Raw genomic sequence first — 25,747 nt, 5'->3', positions numbered from 1 at the left:
GAAGGATGAGAGGGGATCTTATTGAAACATATAAGACTATTAAGGGATTGGACACGCTAGAGGCAGGAAACATGTTCCCGATGTTCGGGGAGTCCAGAACCAGGGGCCACAGTTTAAGAATAAGGGGCAGGCCATTTAGAACGGAGATGAGGAAAAACTTTTTCACTCAGAGAGTTGTGAATCTGTGGAATTCTCTGCCTCAGAAGGCAGTGGAGGACAATTCAATAGACAATAGACAAACCTGCATGTCTTTGGAGTGTGGGAGGAAACCGGAGCACCCGGAGAAAACCCACACTGGTCACGGGGAGAACGTGCAAACTCCGTACAGACAACACCCGTGGTTGGGATTGAACCCGGGTCTCTAGCGCTTGGAGGCAGCAACTCTACCGCTGCGCCACCGTGATTGCCCTATGAAGACACCCCATTCACCTTATGAAGAAGAGATTATAGGAACAATGCTAGAGGTCAGGAAGACCCCAAATATGATATTTTTAAGCTCAAATAAAAAGAATGTTAACCCGATAATTAATTGCACCGTCAAAGGATTATCGATTGCCAATCAGTTGATCAGTTCAAGGCAAATCATGTTTGACCTACTGAATAGTGAAAGGCTTGGATAGAGTGGATGTGGAGAGGATGTTTCCACCAGTGGGAGAGTCTAGGACCAGAGGGCACAGCCTCACAATTAAAGGACATTCCTTTAGGAAGGAGATGAGAAGGAATTTCTTCAGTCAGAGGGTGGTGAATCGGTGGAATTCTTTGCCATAGAAGGCTGTGGAGGCCAAGTCAGTGGATATTTTCAAGGCAGAGATAGATAGATTCTTGATTAGTACGGGCGTCAGGGGTTATGGGGAGAAGGCAGGAGAATGGAATTGAGAGGGAGAGATAGCTCAGCCATGATTGAATGGCGGAGTGGACTTGATGGGCCGAATGGCCTAATTCTGCTCCTATCACTTATGAACATGAATTTATAAAATTAATAACAAGCTCAATAGGTTTACGCAGTTGAACAACAACATGCAACTTCAACAAAACATTTCATTAAGCTGGTTTAAAATTAGAGTCATAGAGTGATACAGCGTGGAAACAGGCCCTTCGGCCCAACTTGCCCACACCGGCCAACATGTCCCACCTACACTAGTCCCATCTGCCAGCGTTTGGACCATATTCCTCCAAACCTGTCCTATCCATGTACCTACCTGTTTCTTAAACGTTGGGATAGTCCCTGCCTCAACTACCTCCTCTGGCAGCTTGTTCCATGCACCCACCACCCTTTGAGTGAAAACGTTACCCCTCAGATTCCGACTAAATCTTCTCCCCTTAAACCTGTGTCCTCTGGTCCTCGATTCATAGAAACATAGAAACATAGAGTATAGGTGCAGGAAGAGGCCATTCGGCCCTTCGAGCCAGCACCGCCATTTATTGTGATCATGGCTGATCATCCACAATCAGTAACCCGTGCCTGCCTTCTCCCCATATCCCTTGATTCCACTAGCCCCCAGAGCTCTATCTAACTCTCTCTTAAATCCATCCAGTGATTTGGCCTCCACTGCCTTCTGTGGCAGAGAATTCCACAGATTCACAACTCTGGCTGGAAAGGTTTTTCCTCACCTCGGTCCTAAATGTCCTGCCCCTTATTCTTAAACTGTGTGACCTCTGGTTCTGGACTCCCCCCGACATCGGGAACATGTTTCCTGCATTTCCAGCCTGTCCAATCCCTTAAGAATTTTATATGATTCGATAAGATCCTCTCTCATCCTTCTAAATTCCAGTGAATGTAAGCCCAGTCGACCCATTCTTTCATCATATGGACCTTTCACCGTCCTGGAACGTGGCAAGTTCAACAGCCTGGCCGCGGGAGAAGACGGCAGGGGAAGAGAGAAGACATTGTGGCCTTCCGTCACAGTGAGGAGGTGACTGGAGGAGACTCACTGTGATGGATGTTTCTTTTTGTTGTTGTTGTTTTGTGTTGGTTGTGATTGTGTGTGAAATTGCTCATTTTTATTGCTCTATTGCTGGACTGTGGGTGAACTTTCATTTCACTGCACATCGTGTATGTGTATGTGACAAATAAACTTGACTTGACAACTCTTTTTTCTCATCTCGGCCTACCCCCCTTATCCTGAACGCTATGCTCTAAATTCCGCAGTCGCACCCACTTGAAACACTACCACGTGGTGGTGTCCTCGAGTACGTACATTGGGGAGAGGCCAGGGAACATCTTCTTGAGGCACGATCCCAGGTATCCCACCACCTCGTTCACCTCCTCCGACGATGTCAGCTTCAGGGGAATCGCACACCGGTCTGTTTCGACGACCAGCTGAAAAACAGCAGGATTGGCAAACGTGTTAACTCTGAGCTCTCAATGAGATACAAATAGAAGCATAGAAACATAGAAAACAGGTGCAGGAGGAGGCCATTTGGCCCTTCGAGACAGCACCCGCTACTCATTGTGTCACAAACGTCTGGAGTAACTCAGCAGGCCAGGCAGCATCTCAGGAGAGAAGGAATGGGTGACGTTTCGGGTTGAGACCCTTCTTCAGACTCCGATTTGTACCAGCATCTACAGTTATTTTCCTACACCACTTGCCCCCATTCATTGTGATCATGGCTGATCGTCCACAATCAGTAACCTGTGCCTGCCTTCTCCCCGTATCCCTTGATTCCGCTAGCCCCTAGAGCTCTATCTAACTCTCTTTTAAATCCATCCAGTAAATTGGCCTCCACTGCCCTCTGCGGCAGAGAATTCCACAAATTCGCAACTGTCTGGGTGAAAAAGTTTTTCACGTTGTGGTAAAAATAGAGAATGGTTAATCAAGACCAACATCATCCTGCAAGGCCAGACATTATTTCTTTGTGAATTTCCTTTGTGTATAAAAACATAGAAACATAGAAAAATAGGTGCAGGAGTAGGCCATTCGGCCCTTCGAGCCAGCACCGCCATTCAATGTGATCATGGCTGATCATCTAAAATCAGTACCCCGTTCCTGCCCTCTCCCCATACCCCTTGACTCCTTTGGGCCTAAGAGCTACCACACCCACCTTGAGCATCCACTGCGTCCGTACCAGCAGAATTTCAGTTTTAGTTTCGTTCGGTTCGTTATTATCGTCACATGTACCGAGGCACGATGAAAAGGTTTTGTTTTAGCGCATGCTATCCAGCCAGTGAAAAGACTGTGCATGATTATATTTCGCTTGGGCAGCTTACACCCCAGCGGTATGACTCTTGATTTCTCTAACTTCAAGTAGCCCTTGCATTCCCCCCCCCCCCCCCCTTCACTCCACCCCCCCCCCTTCCCCACCCCCACCCCACACAAGTCATAGAAACATATAAAATAGGTGCAGGGGGAGGCCATTCGGCCCTTCGAGCCAGCACCACCATTCACTGTGATCATGGCTGATCATCCACAATCAGTAACCTTCTCCCCATATCTCTTGATTCCACTAGCCCCCAGAGCTCCATCTCACCCTATCTAACAAACCAGCTTCAAAGTCGTCTTGCTGAGTCTCATTGTCTGTAACTCGTTTTCACCTAGCCCACAGCTAACACCGATGTTTCCTTTATCATCCTTACTTTTCTGCATATCTTTCATTTGTTTGCTTGTTCTATATCTCTCTACATCATCGTCTACATCTCTCGTTTCCCTCTCCCCTGACTCTCAGTCCGGAGAAGGGTCGCAACGCGAAACGTCACCTATTCCTTTTCAATAGACAATAGGTGCAGGAGGAGGCCATTCGGCCCTGCGAGCCAGCACCACCATTCAATGTGATCATGGCTGATCATTCTCAATCAGTACCCCGTTCCTGCCTTCTCCCCATACCCCCTGACTCCGCTATCCTTAAGAGTTCTATCCAGCTCTCTCTTGAATGCATTCAAAGAATTGGCCTCCACTGCCTTCTGAGGCAGAGAATTCCACAGATTTACAACTCTCTGAGTGAAAATGTTTTTCCTCATCTCAGTTCTAAATGGCCTACCCCTTATTCTTAAACTGTGGCCCCTGGTTCTGGACTCCCCCAACATTGGGAACATGTTTCCTGCCTCTAACGTGTCCAACCCCTTAATAATCTTATACGTTTCGATAAAATCCCCTCTCATCCTTCTAAATTCCAGTGTATACTAGCCTAGTCACTCCAGTCTTTCAACTTATGACAGTCCCGCCATTCCAGGAATTAACCTAGTAAACCCACGCTGCTAAGCTTCTCTTTTCTCCAGAGACGCTGCCTGACCCGCTGAGTTACTCCAGCTTTTTGTGTCTTATCTCCAGTACCTTGAAAGCATCCAGTGAATTGGCCTTCATCTGCCTTCTGCGGCAGAGAATCCCATAGATTCGCAACTCTCTTTCCCCCTCTCTCCGTCCCTCCCCCATCCTAGTTCTCCGACTAGGTTTACTGTCCTCCTGATTGAATGTCACCGATTGTTTGCCTCGTTGTCACCTTGCCCCCCAGCCAACAATGAACCATTCTACATTCTACATTCTCACCCATTCCATATCTCCAGAGACGCTGCCTAACTCGCTGAGTTACTCCAGCAATTTGTGTCTACATTCTACCTTTCCTTTATCACCGTCTGCTTTGATCTGTTGTTTTCTCTCGTGTCCCTCTCCCCCCGACTCTCAGTCTGAAGAAGGGTCTCGACCCGGAACGTCACCCATTCCTTCTCTCCGGAGGTTACGGTGGCGCAGCGGCAGAGTTGCCGCCTTACAGCGAAACCCGGGTTCCATCCCGACTACGGAGTTTGTACGTTCTCCCCGTGACCTGCGTGGGTTTTCTCCGAGATCTTCGGGTTCCTCCCTCACTCCAAAGACGTGCAGGTTTGTAGGTTAATTGGTTTGGTAAATGTAAAAAAATTCCCGAGTGTGTGTAGGATAGTGTTATTGTGCGGGGATCGCTGGGCGGCGCGGACCCGGTGGGCTGAAGGGCCTGTTTCCGCGCTGTATCTCTAAACTAAACTAAAGGATGCTGCCAGCAAATTACTCCAGCATTTTAAGGGGTTGGACACGTTAGAGGCAGGAAACATGTTCCCAATGTTGGGAGAGTCCAAAACAAGGGGCCACAGTTTAAGAATAAGGGGTCGGCCATTTAGAACTGAGACGAGGAAAAACGTTTTCAGTCAGAGAGTTGTGAATCTGTGGAATTCTCTGCCTCAGAAGGCAGTGGAGGCCAATTCTCTGAATGCATTGAAGAGAGAGCGGGATAGAGCTCTTAAGGATAGCGTAGTCAGGGGGTATGGGGAGAAGGCAGGAACGGGGTACTGATTGAGAATGATCAGCCATGATAACGTTGAATGGCGGTGCTGGCTCGAAGGGCCGAATGACCTCCTCCTGCACCTATTATCTATTGTTTATTTTGTGTCGAGACGTGATTACAATCAAGCTGCCCAGTGTACAGATACGGGACATAGGATTTACCCTCAATTACCCAAAATGGTGCATTGTTTTCTTAGGATGGGCAGCAACTCAAATCAATGAGAGGTTTATGAGGGTGACAATTGCAACGTGCCACACTGACTGGATCACTGAGAGTATTTATCACAGGGAAACAGCTGGGTGCCCCATCTTTTCTCTATAGTTACTGACCTGGAAAGGTATTGCCACATCATTCGATTTTTAGTTTTGTTTTACTGTTTAGTTTAGAAATGCAGCGCGGAAACAGGCCCTTCGACCCACCGAGTCCGCGCCGACCAGCGATCCCCGCGCACTAACACTATCCTACACACAACTAGGGACAATTTTTACATTTATACAAAGCCAACTAACCTGCAAAGCTGTACGTCTTTGGAGTGTGGGAGGAAACCGAAGCACCCGGAGAAAACCCACGCAGGTCAACATAGAAAATAGGTGCAGGAGTAGGCCATTCGGCCCTTCGAGCCTGCACCGCCATTCAATATGATCATGGCTGATCATCCAACTCAGTATCCCGTATCTGCCTTCTCTCCATACCCCCTGATCCCTTTAGCCACAAGGGCCACAACTAACTCCCTCTTAAATATAGCCAATGAACTGGCCTCAACTACCTTCTGTGGCAGAGAATTCCACAGATTCACCACTCTCTGTGTCAATAGACAATAGACAGAAGGTGCAAGCCCTTCCAGCCAGCACCGCCATTCACTGTGATCATGCTTGATCATCCACAATCAGTAACCCGTTCCTGCCTTCTCCCCAAAGGGCATGGGGAGAACGTACAAACTCCGTTCGGACAGCACCCGTAGTCAGGATCGAACCCGGGTCTCTGGCGCTGTGAGGCAGCAACTCTACGGCAATAGTTGTAACATTGCTCCTGTTAATAAATGCTACAAGCAGGTGTTCAGAGAGCAGGTGGTGAATAAATGTAGAAGGATCATGTATTTCATGGAGCAGAATCATTGGAGCAGAATTAGACCATTCAGCACATTGAGACTACTCTGCTATTTGATCACGGCTGATCTATCTCTCCCTCTCAACCCCGTTCTCCTGTCTTTTCCCCAGCATTAACCGTTGACACCCGTTCCAATCAGGAGCAGCATTGTAGCATAACAGTTCGAGGGGAAAAGTGCAATGTCTGCAAAGAGGTTGGTTGGAAGATTGGGACTACAACCAGGCTGATGGAAGAACCATTCAGAAGCCTGTTAACAGAGGGGGAAGAAGCTGTTTGTGAGTCTGCTGGTACGTGCATACAAGCTTCCGTACATTCTGCCTGGTGAAAGCAGAAAGAAGATGGAATAACCATGGTGAAAAAGGTCCGTGTATATGTTGAAACAATGTTCTAAAGCGCTGGAGTAACTCAGTGGGTCTGGCAGCATCTCTGGAGAACATGGAGAGGTGACGTTTCACAGAGTGCTGGAGTAACTCAGCGGGTCAGGCAGCATCTCTGGAGAACATGAAACGGTGACATTTAGGGTCGAGACCCTTCTTCAGACCTGCCCTGTTTTGCCCCCTCCCCCTCTCCTGCAGCTTTCTTCCCCTCCCCCCACCACAATCAGTCTGAAGAAGGGTACTGACCCGAAACGTCACCTATCCACGCTCTCCACAGATGCTGCCTGACCCGCTGAGTTACTCCAGCACTTTGTGTCTTTTTTTGCAAACCAGCGCCTGTAGTCCTTCGCTCCTACCCTTGATTATGTCGGCTGGTTTCCCCGAACAGTGTAAAGTGCAGATGGAGTCAATGGCGGTAAAATCCTCGTAGATCTTCTCTGCACCCTTTCCAACTTGACTACATCTTTCCTATAACACGGCGCCCAAAACGAAACACAACGCTCTAAATGTGGCCTCACCGACGTCTTGTACAACTGCAACATGACCTCCCGACTTCTAAACTCAATACCCTGACAGATGAAGGCCTGTTTGACCAACCGAGCTACCTGCGACTCCACCTTCAAGGAACTATGCACCTGCACTCCTAGATCCCTCTGCTCTACAACACTCACCATAGCCCAGCCTTTCACAGTGTAGGTCCTGCCCATGTTAGACTTCCCAAAAAGCAACACCTCACAGTCAGATGAAGTTGAAGGCAAGACTGTAAAACGTAAAAATATCAGTTCTGTTCAGTTCAGTTTAACTTATTGTCACGTGTACCGTAGGTGCAGTGAAAAGCTTTGGTTGCGTGCTAACCTGTCAGCGGAAAGACAATACATGATTGAAATCGAGCCATTCACAGTGTGTAGATACATGATTAGGGACTAATGTTTAGTGCAAGGTAAAGCCAGCAAAGTCCGAACAAAGATCGTCCGAGGGTCGCCAATGAGGTAGATAGTAGTTCAGCACTGCTCTCTGGTTGTGGTAGGATGGTTCAGTTGCCTGATAACAGCTGGGAAGAAACTGTCCCTGAATCTGGAGGTGTGCGTTTTCACACTTCTGTACCTTGTGCCCGATGGGAGAGGGGAGAAGAGGGAGTGGCCGGGGGTGAGACTGGTCCTTGATTATGCTGCTGGCCTTGCCGAGGCAGCGTGAGGTGTAGATGGAGTCGATGGAAGGGAAGGTAGACACAAAATGCTGGGGTAACTCAGCGGGGACAGGCAGCATCTCTGGAGAGAAGGAATGGCTGACGTTTCCGGTCGAGACCCTTCTTCAGACTGGAAGGGAGGCTGGTTTATGTGATGGTCTGGGCTGCGTCCACAATCCTCTGAATGTTGAGTGCAAGAAAGAAATCACGCACGCCAGAGTGTAAACACACGCTGCAGAAGAGAAATATTTCCGCATAGACTTGCCCTTTGTTGCGTTCCTCAAACTTACCCACAACGTGAAATATTAACTGCGGCCACAGAATATTAAAGGAAGCTCAGACGAACGTAAATCTCAAAACTACCCCAAATTCACATAAAATGCATGGCCTAAGTGTGCAAAATAGTTCCCCTTTCAACTAATGCTCTCAAAGGGAACCTCATAAATCAACATGGATTTATTTGTTGATGTGGGGGAAGAACTCCTAACTTCTTCCTTTAAATAAGATAAAAACAGGGTATGTAAGGCTGAGGATTTACAAGGTGGCCGGTCGGACGGCATTTAATATATTCCTTTATTCGTCCCACACAAGGGGAAACTTACAGTATTACAGCAGCAAAGTGGAAAGCAAGAGATCGTTCATCTATATACTAAAACTCTCGTTTGTTATCTTGTTTGTGACTGAACTTCAGCCAAAACGGTACAGGACGGCACGACAATTTTAGGCCCACCTCACTCACCATTGTCACTTTAGTGATAACGCAAGTAGTTTTATTCAAATCGGTGTTATATTTTTAAAATTATTCACATTTTAAAGTTGAAAAGGAGGGGAGGGGGAGGGGAGGAGGGAGGGGGGAGTGGGGGAGAAGAGAGAGGGGAGGGGAGGGTGATGGGAGAGGGGACAGGGTGCTGCACCAATGCAGGAGAGATTTGGGCCCAACGGGTCCACTTTGTCTAGTTATAAATAAAAGTAAAGACAAGGATAAATTGTCATCAGTTGACTGTGCATTCCTTAGCTGTTACTGTTGACTCGTCTGCTGGGAGCAGTGCTGGTTGTGCAGTCTCACAGCAGCGGGAAGGAAGGACCTCCTATATCTCTCCTTCACGCACTTTGGGGTGAAGGAGCCTGCCACTGAAGGAGCTACTCAGTGTAGTATTTGGAGTATTGTGGACTGCTCTCGGATGAGGGATGTGCTGGCTTTGGTAAGAGCGCAGAAGGCATGCGATGGCTGGGGTTAGCACGCGACAAAAGCTTTTGGCCGTACCCAGTCACACGCGACAATAAACTAACAACTCAACTCAAGAGGCCTACGAGAATGATCCCGGGGACAATTGGGTTCATGTGTGACGAGCGTTTGACTGGACTGGGCCTGTACTCGCTGGAGATTAGGAGGATGAGCGGGGGAGGGGGCGGGGGAACATCATTGAAAAGACTGGAGCGACTTATCAAAAGACTTATGTTGAAAGACTGGAGCGACTGGGCTTGTACACACTGAAATTTAGAAGGATGAGAGGGGATCTTATCGAAACGTATAAGATTATTAAGGGGTTGGACACGTTAAGAGGCAGGAAACATGTTCCCAATGTTGGGGGAGTCCAGATCCAGGGGCCACAGTTTAAGAATAAGGGGTAGGCCATTTAGAACGAAGATGAGGAAAAACTTTTTCAGTCAGAGAGTTGTGAATCTGTGGAATTCTCTGCCGTGGTGGAGGCCAATTCTCTGAATGCATTCAAGAGAGAGCTAGATAGAGCTCTTAAGGATAGCGGAGTCAGGGGATATGGGGAATCCATTACCACAGACAGCTGTGGAGGCCGTCGATAAGTATTTTTAAAGCAGGTTCTTGATTAGTGCGGGTGTCAGGGGTTATGGGGGGAAGGCAGGAGAATGGGGTTGAGAGGGAGAGTTAGATCAGCCACGATCGAACGGCGGAGTGGTCTCAATGGGCCGAATGGCCTAATTCTGCTCCTATGATTTATGAACATGAATTTATGATCCTTCTACATTTATTCACCCCCTGCTCTCTGAACACCTGCTCACAGCATTTAACAACAGGAGCTACGTTCCAACTATTGCCATCAATATTTTGAAGGTTGCCATTAACCAGAAGCGTGGACCAGCCATCTAAGCAGCACAACTGTGGGGGAGCTCTATGAGACAGCATGAGACGATACGATACAACTGGGCGGCACGGTGGCGCAGCGGTAGAGTTGCTGCCTTACAGCGAATGCAGCGCCTGAGACTCAGGTTCGATCCTGACTACGGGCGCCGTCTGCACGGAGGTTGTACGTTCTCCCCGTGACCTGCGTGGGTTTTCTCCGAGATCTTCGGTTTCCTCCCACACTCCAAAGACGTGCAGGTATGTAGGTTAATTGACCGGGTAAAATGTTTTTTAAAAATTGTCCCTAGTGTGTGCAGGATAGTGTTAATGTGCGGGGATCGCTGGTCGGCGAGGACTCGGTGGGCCGAAGGGCCTGTTTCCGCGCTGTATCTCTAAATCTAAATCTAAACTTTATTTATCCCAGGAGGGAGATTGGTCTGCCAACATTCATACAACACAACATACATGAAACATGAAACTAAAGTGATGAGTGGAAAGGATTGGGGATGTGCAAAGATTGTGGAGGGGGAGGGGAGTCAGTCTCAGTCTACCCCACGACAGAAGGGGGAGGAGTTGTACAGTTTGATAGCCACAGGGAAGAAGGATCTCCTGTGGCGTTCTGTGCTGCATCTTGGTGGGACCAGTCTGTTGTTGAAGGTGCTCCTCATGGTTGGCCAGTGTGTCATGGAGGGGGTGAGCTGTATTGTCTGGGATGCTCCACAGTTTGAGGAGCATCCTCCCCTCCTTATAGAGCAGTGAGGCCTAGCTATGAATGATGACACTAAATTCTCTCTTGAACTGAATGGGTCGCACTCAAGCACCTCAACGTCACGGTTCGACACATGCGTGAAGTGCCAAAACAGAAAAGAGTCAAATTATTTTCTTGCATGCAGCCCAGTCGAGTACTTCCAGACCTTAGTGCATCCCCGATGAGCAAGTGTACAGATTTGGTCTACTGACCCCGCATGCAAGGGGTGCCATGCTTTGAAGAAACGCCATTTTCAGAGTCCCGGCCCAGCTTAGCCATGTAGACTATCCACACTAGTCCCGCCTGCCTGCGTTTGGCCCATATCCCGCCAAACCTGTCCTATCCACGTACCTGTCTAACTGTTTCTTCAAAGTTGCGATAGTCCCAGCCTCAACTACCTCTAGGGTTGCAAACTTCCTCACTCCCAAATACGGGACAAGGTGACGTCACCGCCCCGCGCCCCACGTGGCCTCACCCAGCCAGCAGTTGGTACGGTATTAGGCCAGGGGGGCACTGTAGGCCCGGATGCTGTAGGCCCTGACACTGTAGGCCCCATCGCCTGAGTGAGGAATTTGGCAACCCTACGAAGACAGGGCATGGGCGGTCCTGTAAGGGACAAACCAATTTAGCTCAAAATATGGGATGTCCCGGCTAATACGGGACAGTTGGCAACCCTGACTAGATCCTCCAGCAGATAGTTCCATACACCTACCACCCTTTGTGTGAGAAAGTTACCCCTCAGGTTCCTATTAAATCTTTTCCCCTTCACCTTTAACCTATGTCCTCTGGTCCTCGATTTTGATAAACCTCTTCAGATCACTCCTCATCCTCCTGCGCTCCAAGGAATAGAGTCCTCGTCTGCTCAACCTCTCCCTGTAGCGCAGGCCCTCGAGTCCTGGCAACATCCTACCACAACCAGAGAGCAGTGCTGAACTACTATCTACCTTTTTGATGACCCTCGGACTATCCTTGATTGGACTTTGCTGGCTTTACCTTGTACTTAACGGTATTCCCTTATCATGTATCTATACACTGTAAAAGGATCGCTTGTAATCATGTACTGTCTTTCCGCTGACTGGTTAGCACGCAACAAAGAGTTGTAGCAGCGTATCTAGCAGCGGTAGAGTTGCTGCTTTACAGCAAATGCAGCGCCGGAGACTCAGGTTCGATCCTGACTATGGGTGCTGCACTGTAAGGAGTTTGTACGTTCTCCCCGTGACCTGCGTGGGTTTTCTCCGAGATCTTCGGTTTCCTCCCACACTCCAAAGACGTACAGGTATGTAAGTTAATTGGCTGGGTAAATGTAAAAATTGTCCCTAGTGTGTGTAGGATAGTGTTAATGTACGGGGATCGCTGGGCGGCGCGGACTTGGTGGGCCGAAAAGGCCTGTTTCCGGCTGTATACATATGATATGATATGATATGAAAAACTTTTCACTGTACCTCGGTACACGTGACAATAAACTAAACATCCTGGTAAATCTTCTCTGCACCCTTTCCAGCTTGACAACATCATGTCTATAACATGGAGCCCTAAACTGATCACAATAAATGTGGCCTCACCAGCGTCTTGTATAATAGCAACATTACCTCCCAACTTCTATGCTCAATTCATATTCTATACTCAGTATTTATCTTTCAAATAACAACACGGCACCATGTTATCTCACTGCTGTCCATGAGATGAAATCAGAAGTCACATCTGGTAAGACAGACACAAATAGCTTGGGTAACTCAGCGGGACAGGCAGCATCTCTGGAGAAACGGAATGGGTGACGTCTCGGGTCGAGACCCTTCTTCAGACTTCATAGAAACATAGAAACATAGAAAATAGGCCATTCGGCCCTTCGAGCTTGCACCGCCATTCAATATGATCATGGCTGATCATCCAACTCAGTATCCCGTACCTGCCTTCTCTCCATACACCCTGATCCCTTTAGCCACAAGGGCCACATCTAACTCCCTCTTAAATATAGCCAATGAACTGGCCTCAACTACCTTCTGTGGCAGAGAATTCCACAGATTCACCACTCTCTGTGTGAAAAAAAAGTTCTCATCTCGGTCCTAAAAGACTTCCCCCTTATCCTTAAACTGTGACCCCTTGTTCCCCAACATCGGGAACAATCTTCCTGCATCTAGCCTGTCCAACCCCTTAAGAATTTTGTAAGTTTCTATAAGATCCCCCCTCAATCTTCTAAATTCCAGCGAGTACAAGCCGAGTCTATCCAGTCTTTCTTCATATGAAAGTCCTGCCATCCCAGGAATCAATCTGGTGAACCTTCTCTGTACTCCCTCTATGGCAGTGTAGACTTCACATCTAGTCACAGAATAACTGAGTACCTTCACAAGTATTTCTTCAGCGTTTGGGTGAGTTTTGAGAGAATTTGAAAATCTGAAAATCTTTTACTCTGATATAGTTAGTGCCCCTAGTTTTACCTCGCTCGGCACAAGGAACTGCAGGTGCTGGTTTATACAAAAAGTGTCCAGTGTGTTTTATTGCCACATGTCCCAGACAGAACAGTGAAATTCTTACTTGCAGCAGCACAACAGAATATGTAAACGTAGTACACACTACATCCGCAAGGTAAAGGGAAAAAGAGTTCATAGGAATCTGAGGGGTAACTTTTTCACACAAAGGGTGGTGGGTGTATGGAACGAGCTGCCGGAGGTGGTAGTTGAGGCAGGGACTACCCCAACGTTTAAGATACAGTTAGGCAGGTACATGGACAGGACAGGTTTGGAGGGATATGGACCAAACGCAGGCAGGTGTGACTAGTGTAGCTGGGACATTGTTGGCCGAAGGGCCTGTTTTCACACTGTATCACTCTATGACAATACTACGCTGTAAATGATATAATTAACAAGAAAAATAGATGTGAGTGTGTGTGTGGGTATATATATATATGGACGGCACGGTAGCGCAGCGGTAGAGTTGCTGCTTTACAGTGAATGCAGTGCCGGAGACTCAGGTTCGATCCTGACTACGTCTGTACGTTCTCCCCGTGACCTGCGTGGGTTTTCTCCGAGATCTTCGGTTTCCTCCCACACTCCAAAGACGTACAGGTATGTAGGTTAATTGGCTGGGTAAATGTAAAAATTGTCCCTAGTGGGTGTAGGATAGTGTTAGTGTATGGGGATCGCTGGGCGGCACGGACTTGGTGGGCCGAAAAGGCCTGTTTCCGGCTGCATATATATGATATGATGATATGGTGATATGATATATATAAATATATATTAAAAAAAGTCTGAAGAAGGGTCTCGACCCGAAACGTCACCCATTCCTTCTCTCCTGAGATGCTGCCTGACCTGCTGAGTTACTCCAGCATTTTGTGAATACCTTTGATTTGTACCAGCATCTGCAGTTATTTTCTTACACTATATATATATATATACATGGATATGTGTATATCCGTAAATCACCCATTCCTTCTCTCCAGAGATGCTGCCTGTCCTGCTTAATTACTCCAGCTTTTAATGTGTATTTATATATATATATATTATATAATATATTATATGTATATATAATCTACAGACACACCTAAATACAAACAAACAATGAGATGGGATCTTAATGAAACATAGAAGATTATTAAGCGATTGGACACGTTAGAGGTAGGAAACATGTTCCCAATGTTGGGGGAGTCCAGAACCAGGGGCCACAGTTTAAGAATAAGGGGTAGGCCATTTAGAACGGAGGTGAGGAAAAAAAAAAACACTCAGAGAGTTGTAAATCTGTGGAATTCTCTGCCTCAGAAGGCAGTGGAGGCCAATTCTCTGAATGCATTCAGGCAGAGAGCTAGATAGAGCTCTTAAAGATAGCGGAGTCAGGGGGTATGGGGAGAAGGCAGGAACGGGGTACTGATTGTGAATGATCAGCCATGATCACATTGAATGGTGGTGCTGGCTCGAAGGGCCGAATGGCCTACCCCTGCACCTATTGTCTATTGTCTAATAATAGTGCAAAAAGACAAATCCGATGCCCCCAAGTCTATGGAGTTGAGAGCTTAAGTTCATAAGTTCATAAATCAAAGGAGCAGAAGTACCTATTTGGAGGTTGCAGTGTTTCAAAGCCTGATGGCTTTGGAGAAGAAGCTGTCCGTGACACAAAGACACAAAGTGCTGGAGTAACTCAGCAGGTCAGACAGCATTCTTGGAGAACAGCGCTCGTTGGCGTTTCAGGTCAGAACCCTCCTTCAGACTTCTGAAACGTCACTGATCCATGTTCTCCAGAGATGCTGCCTGACCCGCAGAGTAACTCCAGCACTCTGTGAAACGTCACCTATCCATGTTCTACAGAGATGCTGCCTGACCCACTGAGTTACTCCAGCACTCTGTGAAACGGCACCTATCCATGTTCTCCAGAGATGCTGCCTTGAGTATAGGAGCAAAGAGGTCCTTCTGCAGTTGTACAGGGCCCGAGTGAGACCGCACCTGGAGTACTGTGTGCAGTTTTCGTCTCCAAATTTGAGGAAGGATATTCTTGCTATTGAGGGCGTGCAGCGTAGGTTTACTAGGTTAATTCCCGGAATGGTGGGACTGTCGTATGTTGAAAGACTGGAACGACTAGGCTTGTATACACTGGAATTTAGAAGGATGAGAGGGGATCTTATCGAAACATATAAGATTATTAAGGGGTTGGACACGTTAGAGGCAGGAAACATGTTCGCAATGTTGGGGGAGTCCAGAACCAGGGGCCACAGTTTAAGAAAAAGGGGTAGGCCATTTAGAACGGAGATGAGGAAAAACTCTTTCAGTCAGAGAGTTGTGAATCTGTGGAATTCTCTGCCTCAGAAGGCAGTGGAGGCCAATTCTCTGAATGCATTCAAGAGAGAGCTGGATAGAGCTCTTAAGGATAGCGGAGTCAGGGGGTATGGGGAGAAGGGCAGGAACGGGGTACTGATTGAGAATGATCAGCCATGATCACATTGAATGGTGGTGCTGGCTCGAAGGGCCGAATGGCCTCCTCCTGCACCTGTTGTCTAATGGCCGACCCCTTATTCTTAAACTGTGGCCCCTGGTTCTGGACTCCTCCAACGTTGGGAACATGTTTCCTGCCTCTAACATGTCCAACCTCTTAATAATCTTATATGTTTCGATAAGATCCCCTCTCATCCTTCTAAATTCCAGTGTATACAAACCTAGTCGCTCCAGTCTTTCAACATATGACAGTCCCGCTATTTTGGGAATTAACCTAGTAAACCTACGCTGCACGCCCTCAATAGCAAGAATATCCTTCCTCAAATTTGGAGACCAAAACTGCACACAGTACTCCAGGTGCGGTCTCACTAGGGAACTTAACAATTGCAGAAGGACCTCTTTGCTCCTATACTCAACTCCTCTTGTTATGAAGGTCAACATTCCATTGGCTTTCTTCACTGCCTGCTGTACCTGCATGCTTCCTTTCAGTGACTGATGCACTAGGACACCCAGATCTCGTTGTACGTTCCCTTTTCCTAACTTGACACCATTCAGATAATACTCTGCCTTCCTATTCTTACCACCAAAGTGGATAACCTGTCACTTATCCACATTAAACTGCATCTGCCATGCATCCGCCCACTCACACAACCTGTCCAAGTCACCCCGCAACCTCATAGCACCTTCCTCACAGCTCACACTACCACCCAGCTTTGTATCCTCTGCAAATTTGCTAATGGTACTTTTAATCCCTTCATCCAAGTCATATTTGACCGCTGTCTGTAAACCTGCTTGTGTGTGCTTTTGTCGCTTCTATATATTGTTGAAAGTGGGGAAATACCAATGGCTCGTATGGACGTGGCTGAAAACTGAAAGCCTGCAATCCTCGGAAAAACCACAGAACATAATAATTACTGGAAAAGCTGAGGACTGACGGCGGACGACCGTCATCGACAAGGGAAAGCAGAAAGATAAGAGGACAGGGGATTGTTGAGAGGACAGGGAACTTTTATCAAGTAGCACCACAAAGACAAGTTATCATATCATATCATATCATATATATACAGCCGGAAACAGGCCTTTTCGGCCCTCCAAGTCCGTGCCGCCCAGCGATCCCCGTACATTAACACCATCCTACACCCACTAGGGACAATTTTTACATTTACCCAGCCAATTAACCTACATACCTGTACGTCTTTGGAGTGTGGGAGGAAACCGAAGATCTCGGAGAAAACCCACGCAGGTCACGGGGAGAACGTATAAACTCCGTACAGTGCAGCACCCGTAGTCACATGCGGTCATGTTGAAGTGGAGAGATGATGACTTTGCAGAGCTCGTAAGGCTCTCTGTGTTGTCTAGAGATGCAGCCAGCATGCTGCATCTTTGAGTGGGGCCACGAGGGACTGCTAGAAAGCTCTCCCATTCCCGTCTGACGAAAAATTAAAGCCTGGCTCGGTTTTACCTTTGACCGCGTGCGTTGTTGTCTGTTTTAAGTAGCGAACTTTAACGGGAGGATGTGCTGGCACTGGAGAGGATCCAGAGGAGGTTTACGAGAATGATCTCGGGGATGAAGAAACGTCACCCGTTCCTTCTCTCCAGGGATGCTGCCTGTCCCGCTGAGTTACTCCAGCATTTTGTGATACCAGGAATGAGTTGGGTTAACGTATGATGAGCGTTTGTTGGCACTGGGCCTGCACTCGCTGGAGTTTAGAAGAATGAGGGGGGACCTCATTGAAACATACCGAATATTGATAGGCCTGGATAGAGTGGATGAGGAAAGTCTCGACCGGAGGTCTCGGACCGGAGGTCGTAGCGTCAGGATTAAAGGACGTTCCTTTAGGAAGGAGATGAGCAGGAATTTCTTCAGTCAGAGGGTGGTGAATCTGTGGAATTCATTGCTACGTAAGGCTAGGGAGGCCGTGTCAATGGATATTTTTAAGACACAGATAGATTCTCGATTAGTACGGGTGTCAGGGGTTATGGGGAGAAGGCAGGAGAATGGGCTTAGGAGGGAGAGATAGATCAGCCATGATTGAACGGCGGAGTTGACTTGATGGACCGAATGGCCTAATTCTGCTCCTATCACTTATGCCCTTATGACTTTAAAGGTAAAATGGTGGCGCAGCGGTAGAGTTGCTGCCTTACAGCGCCAGAGACCCGGGATTGATCCTGATTACGGGTGCTGTCTGTACGGAGTTTGTACGTTCTCCCCGTGACCTGCGTGGGTTTTCCCCAGGTGCTGCGGTTTCCTCCCACACTACGAACACGTACACGTTTGTAGGTTAATTGGCTTGGTCATAGATTCATACAGCATAGAAATGCTGTATGGCCCTTCGTCTCAACTTGCCCACACCGGCCAACTAGTCCCATCTGCCTGCGTGTGGCCCATATCCCTCCAAACCTGTCCTATCCATGTACCTGTCTAAATGCTTCTTAAACATTGGGATAGTCCCTGCCTCAACTACCTCCTCTGGCAGCTCGTTCCATACACCCACCACCCTTTGTGTAAAAAAAAGTTACCCCTCAGGTTCCTATTAAATCTTTTTCCCCCTCACCTATGTCCTCTGGTTCTCGATTCCCCTACTCTGGGCAAGAGGTTCTGTGTGTCTATCCGATCTATTCCTCTCGTGATTTTGTACACGAGTATTCTTTTTAAATCGTGCAGTAGGTCCTGATAGGTGAACTGAGTTTTTGTTTGCCTGTGTTTTTTTTTTTTTTAAAACACACAATTTTATTGTGGTCAAAATTTCTTTAATGCAGGAAGGTTTCGGCATCCATCGGGAGCCAACATTTATTGCAAAACAAACTCCACCTGAGGAGATTATTTCTTGTCACCTTTTGTGCGTATTTGCGTAAATAAATTGACACCTGACATCACCGCAAAAGTTTCGGCTTACAACTTGGAAGCAATTCTTGAGAAGCAAAGCTCTTACAGATGCGTGAAGTGGAAAGGAATGTTCTGTCTAAATGAAAATGCTTCTATTGCTGCTGGTCCCGTCAAAGGTCAATTCACACACTGTGATTTGGTCTAGTTTAGGTTTAGAGAAACAGCACGGAAGCAGGCCATTCTAACGCACCGTGTCCGCGCCGACCAGCAATCCCCGCACACTAACACCATCTTACACACACACACTAGGGATTCATTTACACTTACACCCGGCCAATTAACCTGCAGATTTGTATGTCTTTTTAAATTTTTTAAATTATTATTTACTACAAATACTTTGTGAGGTGCTGGCTCGAAGGGCCGAATGGCCTACTCCTGCACCTATTGTCTATAGTCCTTGTACACCAGTCACTGAAAGTTGGAGTGCAGGTACAGCAGGCAGTGAAGAAAGCTAATGGCATGTTGGCCTTCATAACGGGAGGATTTCAGTACAGGAGTAAAGAGGTTCTTCTGCAGTTGTATAGGGCCCTGGTAAGACCACATCTGGAGTATTGTGTACAGTTTTGGTCTCATAATTTGAGGAAGGACATCCTTGTAATTGAGGCAGTGCAGCGTAGGTTCACGAGATTGATCCCTGGGATGCCGGGACTGTCATATGAGGAAAGACTGGGCTTGTATTCACTGGAGTTTAGAAGGATGAGAGGGGATCTTATAGAGACATTTAAAATTGTAAAAGGACTGGACAAGCTAGATGCAGGAAAAATGTTCCCAATGTTGGGGGAGTCCAGAACCAGGGGCCACAGTCTTAGAATAAAGGGGAGGTAATTTAAAACTGAGGTGAGAAGGAACTTTTTCACCCAGAGAGTTGTGAATTTGTGCAATTCTCTGCCACAGAGGGCAGTGGAAGCCTAATCACTGGATGAATTTAAGAGAGAGTTAGAGCTCTAGGGGCTAGTGGAATCAAGGGTTATGGGGAGAAGGCAGGCACGGGTTACTGATTGTGGATGATCAGCCATGATCACAATGAATGGCGGTGCTGGCTCGAAGGGTCGAATGGCCTCCTTCTGCACCTATTTTCTATGTTTCTATGTTTCTATCACTTATGAACTTATGAAAGCTTTGATGAGCGTTTGACGGCACTGGGCCTGTGCTCGCTAGAGTTTAGAAGGATGAGGGGATGAGCTCATTGAAACTTACCGAATAGTGAAAGGCCTGTATCGACCTCATTGGAGACCCTTGGACTATCTGTGATCGGACTTTAGCTTGCACTAAACATTGTTCCCTTTGTCATGTGAAGGAGTGAAGGGGAAAAGATTTAATTGGAATCCGAGGGGTAACTTTTTCACACAGAGGGTGGCAGGTGGTGGGTGTATGGAACAAGCTGCCAGAGGAGGTCATTGAGGCTGGGACTATCCCATTGTTTAAGAAACAGTCGGACAGGTACATGGATAGGACAGGTTTGGAGGGTTATGGACCAAGCGCAGGCAGGTGGGACTCGGGTAGCTGGGACATTGTTGGCCGGTGTGGGCGAGTTGGGCCGAAGGGCCTGTTTCCACACTGTGTCAATCTATGACTCTATGTTTCTGTGCTCAGTGGAGGGCTCGACTGTAATCATGTGTCGTCTTTCCGCTGACTGGCTAGCACGCAACAACATCTTTTCACTGTACCTCGGCACACGTGACAATAAACTGAACTCAAAATGAATCTTGCAACTGTAGCATTCACGAAGCTGCTGTATTTCTGTCACTTGTCATTGTCTGCCTGAGGCACCAGTTATTCCAGTCTCTCGTCTCCCCCCACACATTCCCACAAGTGCACGGTCTCTCGGTCAGACTTTTGTCTCTTCAGATTGCGATTCGGTGGGGCTTTGTTGCTGCTTTTCATTCTTCCTCTGTGAAGGTATTAAGTTCTTTCAAAGGCAACAAAGCAAGTAAATTAAATCGGAAGCAGAACTGGCAGAGAGAGAGGCGGCTTGATGCTAGTGGACGTTTTTCATGTTAAAGATTGAGGCTTTGAATGAACTAATGGCACTTTAGTGTACAATACAATACAATACAATATATCTTTATTGTCATTGTACCCAGGGGTACAACGAGATTGGGAATGCGCCTCCCATACGATGCAATAATTTAAGTAATTAACAGCAACCCAACGAAACGAAACAATTGTAACAGTTTTTAGACAGGGTAAAGTGCAAGTTGATCTATGCGTTGTGGCCATCCGGCTCAGCAGGACCGGTTCATAGCAGCTATGGCCCTGGGGATGAAGCTGTTCCTGAGTCTGGAGGTGCGGGCGTAGAAGGCCTTGTATCGTCTGCCCGATGGAAGGAGTTCGAACAGACTGTTGCAGGGGTGTGAAGAGTCTTTGTGGATGCTGGTGGCTTTTCTGAGGCATCGTGTGTTGTAGATGCCCTCCAAGTCTGGTAGCTGTGTTCCGATGGCCCTCTGAGCTCTATGTAGAGATACAGCGCGGAAACGGGTCCGTCTGCCCACCGAGACCGCGCCGACCAGCGATCCCTGCACGCTAACACTACCCCACACGTACCAGAGACAGATTTACATTTTGCCAAGCCAATTTACCGACAATCCTGTACATCTTTGGAGTGTGGGGGGGGGGGGGGGGGGAACCGAAGATCTCGGAAACACACAGCTCCAGACTCAGGGAGAGCTTCTTCTGAGCTGTTATCAGCCAACTGAAGTGCCCTCTCACCGGTAACTGTCTAACACAAACGGTGGTGGATATGTGCGGGAAGAGCTACCGGAGGAGGTACCATCTGAACGCACGAGAAACATGCAGATTGGTAGAGTCATCGAGCCACAGAGTCACACAGCAAGGAAACAGGCCCTTCGGCCCAGCTTGCCTGCACCAGCCAACTTGCCCCATCTACACTAGTCCCACCTGCCTGCGTTTGGCCCATCTCCCTCTAAACCTGTCCTATCCATGTACCTGTCCAAATGTTTCTTAATCGTTGCGATAGTCCCTGCCTCAACTACCTCCTCCGGCAGCCCATTCCGTACACCAACCACCCTTTCTGTGGAAAAAGTTATCCTTCAGGTCCCCATTGAATCGTTCCCTCCTCTATAAGCCCAGCCGCTCCAGTCTTTCAACATATGACAGTCCCGCCATTCCGGGAATTAACTTAGTGAACCTACGCTGCACGCCCTCAATAGCACGAATGTCCTTCCTCAAATTTGGAGACCAAAACTGCACACGGTTCGCCAGGTGCGGTCTCACTAGGGCCCTGTACAACTGCAGAAGGACCTCTTTGCTCCTATACTCAACTCCTCGTGTCATGAAGGCCAACATTCCATTGGCTTTCTTCACTGCCTGCTGTATCTGCATGCTAACTTTCAGTGACTGATGAACAATGCGTGGTTAATCCTCACAGTTTAAGGATAAGGGTGAAGTCTTTTAGGACCGAGATGAGAAAGTGGTGAATCTGTGGAATTCTCTGCCACAGAAGGTAGTTGAGGCCAGTTCATTGGCTATATTTAAGAGGGAGTTAGATGTGGCCCTTTTTGCTAAAGGGATCAGGGGGTACGGAGAGAAGGCAGGTACAGGCTACTGAGCTGGATGATCAGCCATGATCATATTGAATGGCGGTGCAGGCTCGAAGGGCCGAATGGCCTACTCCTGCACCTATTTTCTATGTTTCTATGTTTCTATCTGTGGTTCCTCATTTCTACGCCTCCTCTCCCTTCCCTGTGATAACGAGAGTCCATAAAACTATTTCCACTATTTCCTGAACATTCCCGTGTTAAAGGGTTTTCAAGTTCCTCGCGGTTCGTGCTCCTCGATTAAATCAATACTGTGGCAGCACTTATGGAAATGAAATATTCCTTTGTTGAAACGCATGCCCTCCAGGTCTGTGTACTGCAGATCCGATCTTGCAGGAGACATGTCTGTACTTTGTACCTTTCTAACAGAAGCACCTTTGTTTTAATGCCCTGGGGTTTCTCAGCTACCTGTCTGCAGTAAACCCATTAACACAAGAGGCTGGCAGTGTTTGTTACCAACTTAAAGCTTTGGGGACCGTTGATCAGTTGATCATTGATGGAGCTGGTTACTTATTTACCGCTTTTTAAAGAAAAGCTAGACCATATTTACTGCTTTTTAAAGGAAAGCTAGACCAAGTGGACCCATTGGGCCCAAACCTCTCCTTCCTCTCCTCCACTCTCCCCCCCCGCCCCTCCCTCCCTCCCCCCTCCCTACCCCACCCCCCCCCTCAACCCCCCCTTATCCTCCCTCCTCCTCCCTCCCTCTCCCCCCCCCCCCATCCCCTCCCTCCCTAGGAGATAGATTTAAACGTTAAAATGTGAATAACTTAAAAAATATGACACCGATTTCAATGAAACTTCTTCCATTAGCACCAAAGGGACGACGGTGAGTAAGGTGGGCCTAAAATTGTCACGCTATCGTGTACCGTTTTGGCTGTGGTTCAGGAACAAACAAACGAGAGTTTTAGTATTATAGATATGTCCTGGGGGGAGGAGGCAAGCCTGGGCAAACTTTACTTGTGGAGTGGTCGAGCAGGAATGTGCAGGAAGGAAGTGCAAATAGAGTCATCGAGTCATATAGTGGTACAGTGTGGAAACAGGCCCTTCGGCCCAACTCGCCCACACTGGCCAACAATGTCCCAGCTACATTAGTCCCACTTGCCTGGTCCATAACCCTCCAATGTGAAACCTGTTCCCCCGTTTGGAGACGTTGGTTCAGGGTACCACTCCACCTCGTGCGGTCAGCTGCAAGGCTCTCCCGGGACTCCACATCGATGTCGAGCGCCTTCAAATCTCTATTGCAGAACATCCTTGTAACATAGCTGGTGGCGGCCGATGGTTCTCCTCCCTGATGTCAGCTCTCCATAGAGGATGTCTTTTGGAATACGGCCATCCTCCATGCGGTGGACATGGCCCAGCCACCCCAGCCTGCGCTGCCTGAGTAGAGTGTACATACTGGGAAGGCCAGCGCCAGACAGAATCACGGCGTTGGACACTCTGTCTTGCCAGGATATGCCCAGGATGCGGCGGATGCTTCTAAGGTGGAAGGTGTTGAGTCTTCTCTCCAGTCTGGCGTATGTAGTCATATGCCTCAAAGACTTGGACATCAACCTCCCTCAGCACTTGGGAGTCTCTTGCTCTGGACCATCCAACCTGGCGTAGCAAGCTCACCACAGGAGCCCGTGCAGCAGAGAACAGACGCACTGCAGAGGCCCAGAGGAGACGCACTGCGCGCAAGGCCCGGGCTACCTCCACTTCCACTGCAGCACCCATCCACTTGTGTCCCAGGTGTGGGCGTGCCTCCCGGGCCCGGATTGGCCTCACCAGTCACTTCCGGACCCACAGTCACCAATCCTCCAACTGAAAGTGAAGTCATGGTCATCTTCCAACCCGAAGGACGAACAACAACAACACAGTGACATTTTCACATTATTTTGTACTGCCTGTTTTTACTTTGAAATGCACTAAAAGAGGCATTTCAAAAACGTCCCAATTTTTTGACCCCCGCTTTACGTCTCACGCAAACGCTCGGCTCTTTTCCTCTTTTGTTTTTGACCACACTCGCGTGCCTGGGTATGACAGATGAAGAAGCCCAAGTGGTGGCTTTAGAGAGTAGCTTCAGGAGGCAGGAGGTTCATTCGCACAGGCCAGGGAGTGTGGGAACTGCAGTACAACAAAGGTTAAGATAGCTGTACAGCGCAACAACCTTTAGGCAATCCTTAACACACACCACAAAGTTCCTGATAGAATGGGTCGACTGGGCTTGTACTCACTGGAATTTAGAGGGATGAGAGGGGATCTTAACCATACACTAAAACTCTCGTTTGTTTGTTTGTTTGTTCCTGAACTACAGCCAAAACGGTACACGATAGCGCGACAATTTTAGGCCCACCTTACTCACCGTCGTCCCATTGGTGCTAACGGAAGAAGTTTCATTGAAATCGGTGTTATATTTTTAAAGTTAGTCACATTTTAAAGTTTAAATCTATCTCCTAGGGGGGGAGGGAGGGAGGAGGGAGAGGGGAAAGGGGGGAGGGGGAGGGGAGGAGGCGAGGGGATAGGGGGAGGAGGGGGGAGGGGGGATAGGGGGGAGGAGAGGGGGGGAAGGAGAGGGTGCTGCACCAATGCAGGAGAAGTTTGGGCCCAACAGGTCCACTTGGTCTAGTAGAAACATAAAATTCTTAAGGGATTGGACAGGCTAGGTGCAGGAACAATGTTCCCGACGTTGGGGGAGTCCAGAAGCAGGGGTCACTATTTAAGAATAAGGGGTAGGCCATTTAGGACACAGATGAGGAAAAACCTTTTTCACCCTTTTTCACAGAGTTGTGAATCTGTGGCCTCTCGGGGGTCGGGACCCTTCTTCAGACCGCCGTGCAGTTTGGCCGTTGCAATTGAAGGTGAGGCGAGATCTGAAGAGGATGCGTGGTGGCTGGGAACGATTGCTTAATGCAAGCTTTCACGGGGGGGGGGGGGGGGGGGGAGGAGAGAAATGAACAGCAATGGGGTCCCGAGAGAGGGGGCGCCAGCGACACAGGTTATAAACAACGCACGAAAAGCCCAGACGGTCCAAAGGGAATCGTTGCTACCAAATCCCGTGCAGGGAGACAGTGTTTATCCTGCAGCGCCAATGGAGGTACCACTGGGACAATGATTCTTGATCAGTGCGGGCCTCAGGAATTACGGGGAGAAGGCAGGAGAATGGGGTTGAGACGGAGAGGCTGACGCGGGGTCTAGATCGCCCCGACGCGGAGGGGCCCGACCGCCGGCTGCGGGAGCCAACATCGTCCCGTCAACGGAAGGCTCGAGGCCCCCGACCGCGGGAGGATAAAGAAGGGAAAGAAGATTGAGCTTTTTTTTCGCCTTCCATCACAGTGAGGAATGTGGAGGAGTCACTGGGGTGGATGTTCATGTTAAAATGTATTGTGTGTGTCCTGTTGCTTTTTATTGGTATGACTGTATGGCAAATTAAGTTCCTCGTATGTTTTTTTCTGTATTCATTTTAATTTATATGCTGTAATTGTATTTTTTTTTTTGCACAATCCGCAGGCGTTGCCACTTTCATTTCACTGCACATCGTGTATGTGTATGTGACAAATAAACATGACTTGATTTGATACATGGCTAATAAAGTAAGATAATAGAAACATAGAAAATAGGTGCAGGAGTAAGCCATTCGGCCCTTCG

The 25,747-nt window shown here is 48.1% G+C and overlaps 1 protein-coding gene across 1 annotated transcript in view; it reads right to left on the bottom strand.

Moving 5' to 3' along the window:
* Positions 1-25,747, bottom strand: part of LOC144611052 (F-actin-uncapping protein LRRC16A-like) — a 101,970-nt gene that overhangs the window by 16,957 nt on the left and 59,266 nt on the right. Inside the window, exon 5 of the mRNA XM_078430143.1 lies at positions 2,199-2,320. Within this exon, the coding sequence (XP_078286269.1) occupies positions 2,199-2,320 (122 nt within the window). The remainder of the gene's footprint in view (positions 1-2,198; positions 2,321-25,747) is intronic.

The sequence above is a fragment of the Rhinoraja longicauda genome, chromosome 2 (assembly GCF_053455715.1).
Source record: "Rhinoraja longicauda isolate Sanriku21f chromosome 2, sRhiLon1.1, whole genome shotgun sequence".
Classification (NCBI taxonomy): Eukaryota; Metazoa; Chordata; class Chondrichthyes; order Rajiformes; family Arhynchobatidae; genus Rhinoraja; species Rhinoraja longicauda.
This window is presented reverse-complemented; position numbering and strand designations above follow the sequence as displayed.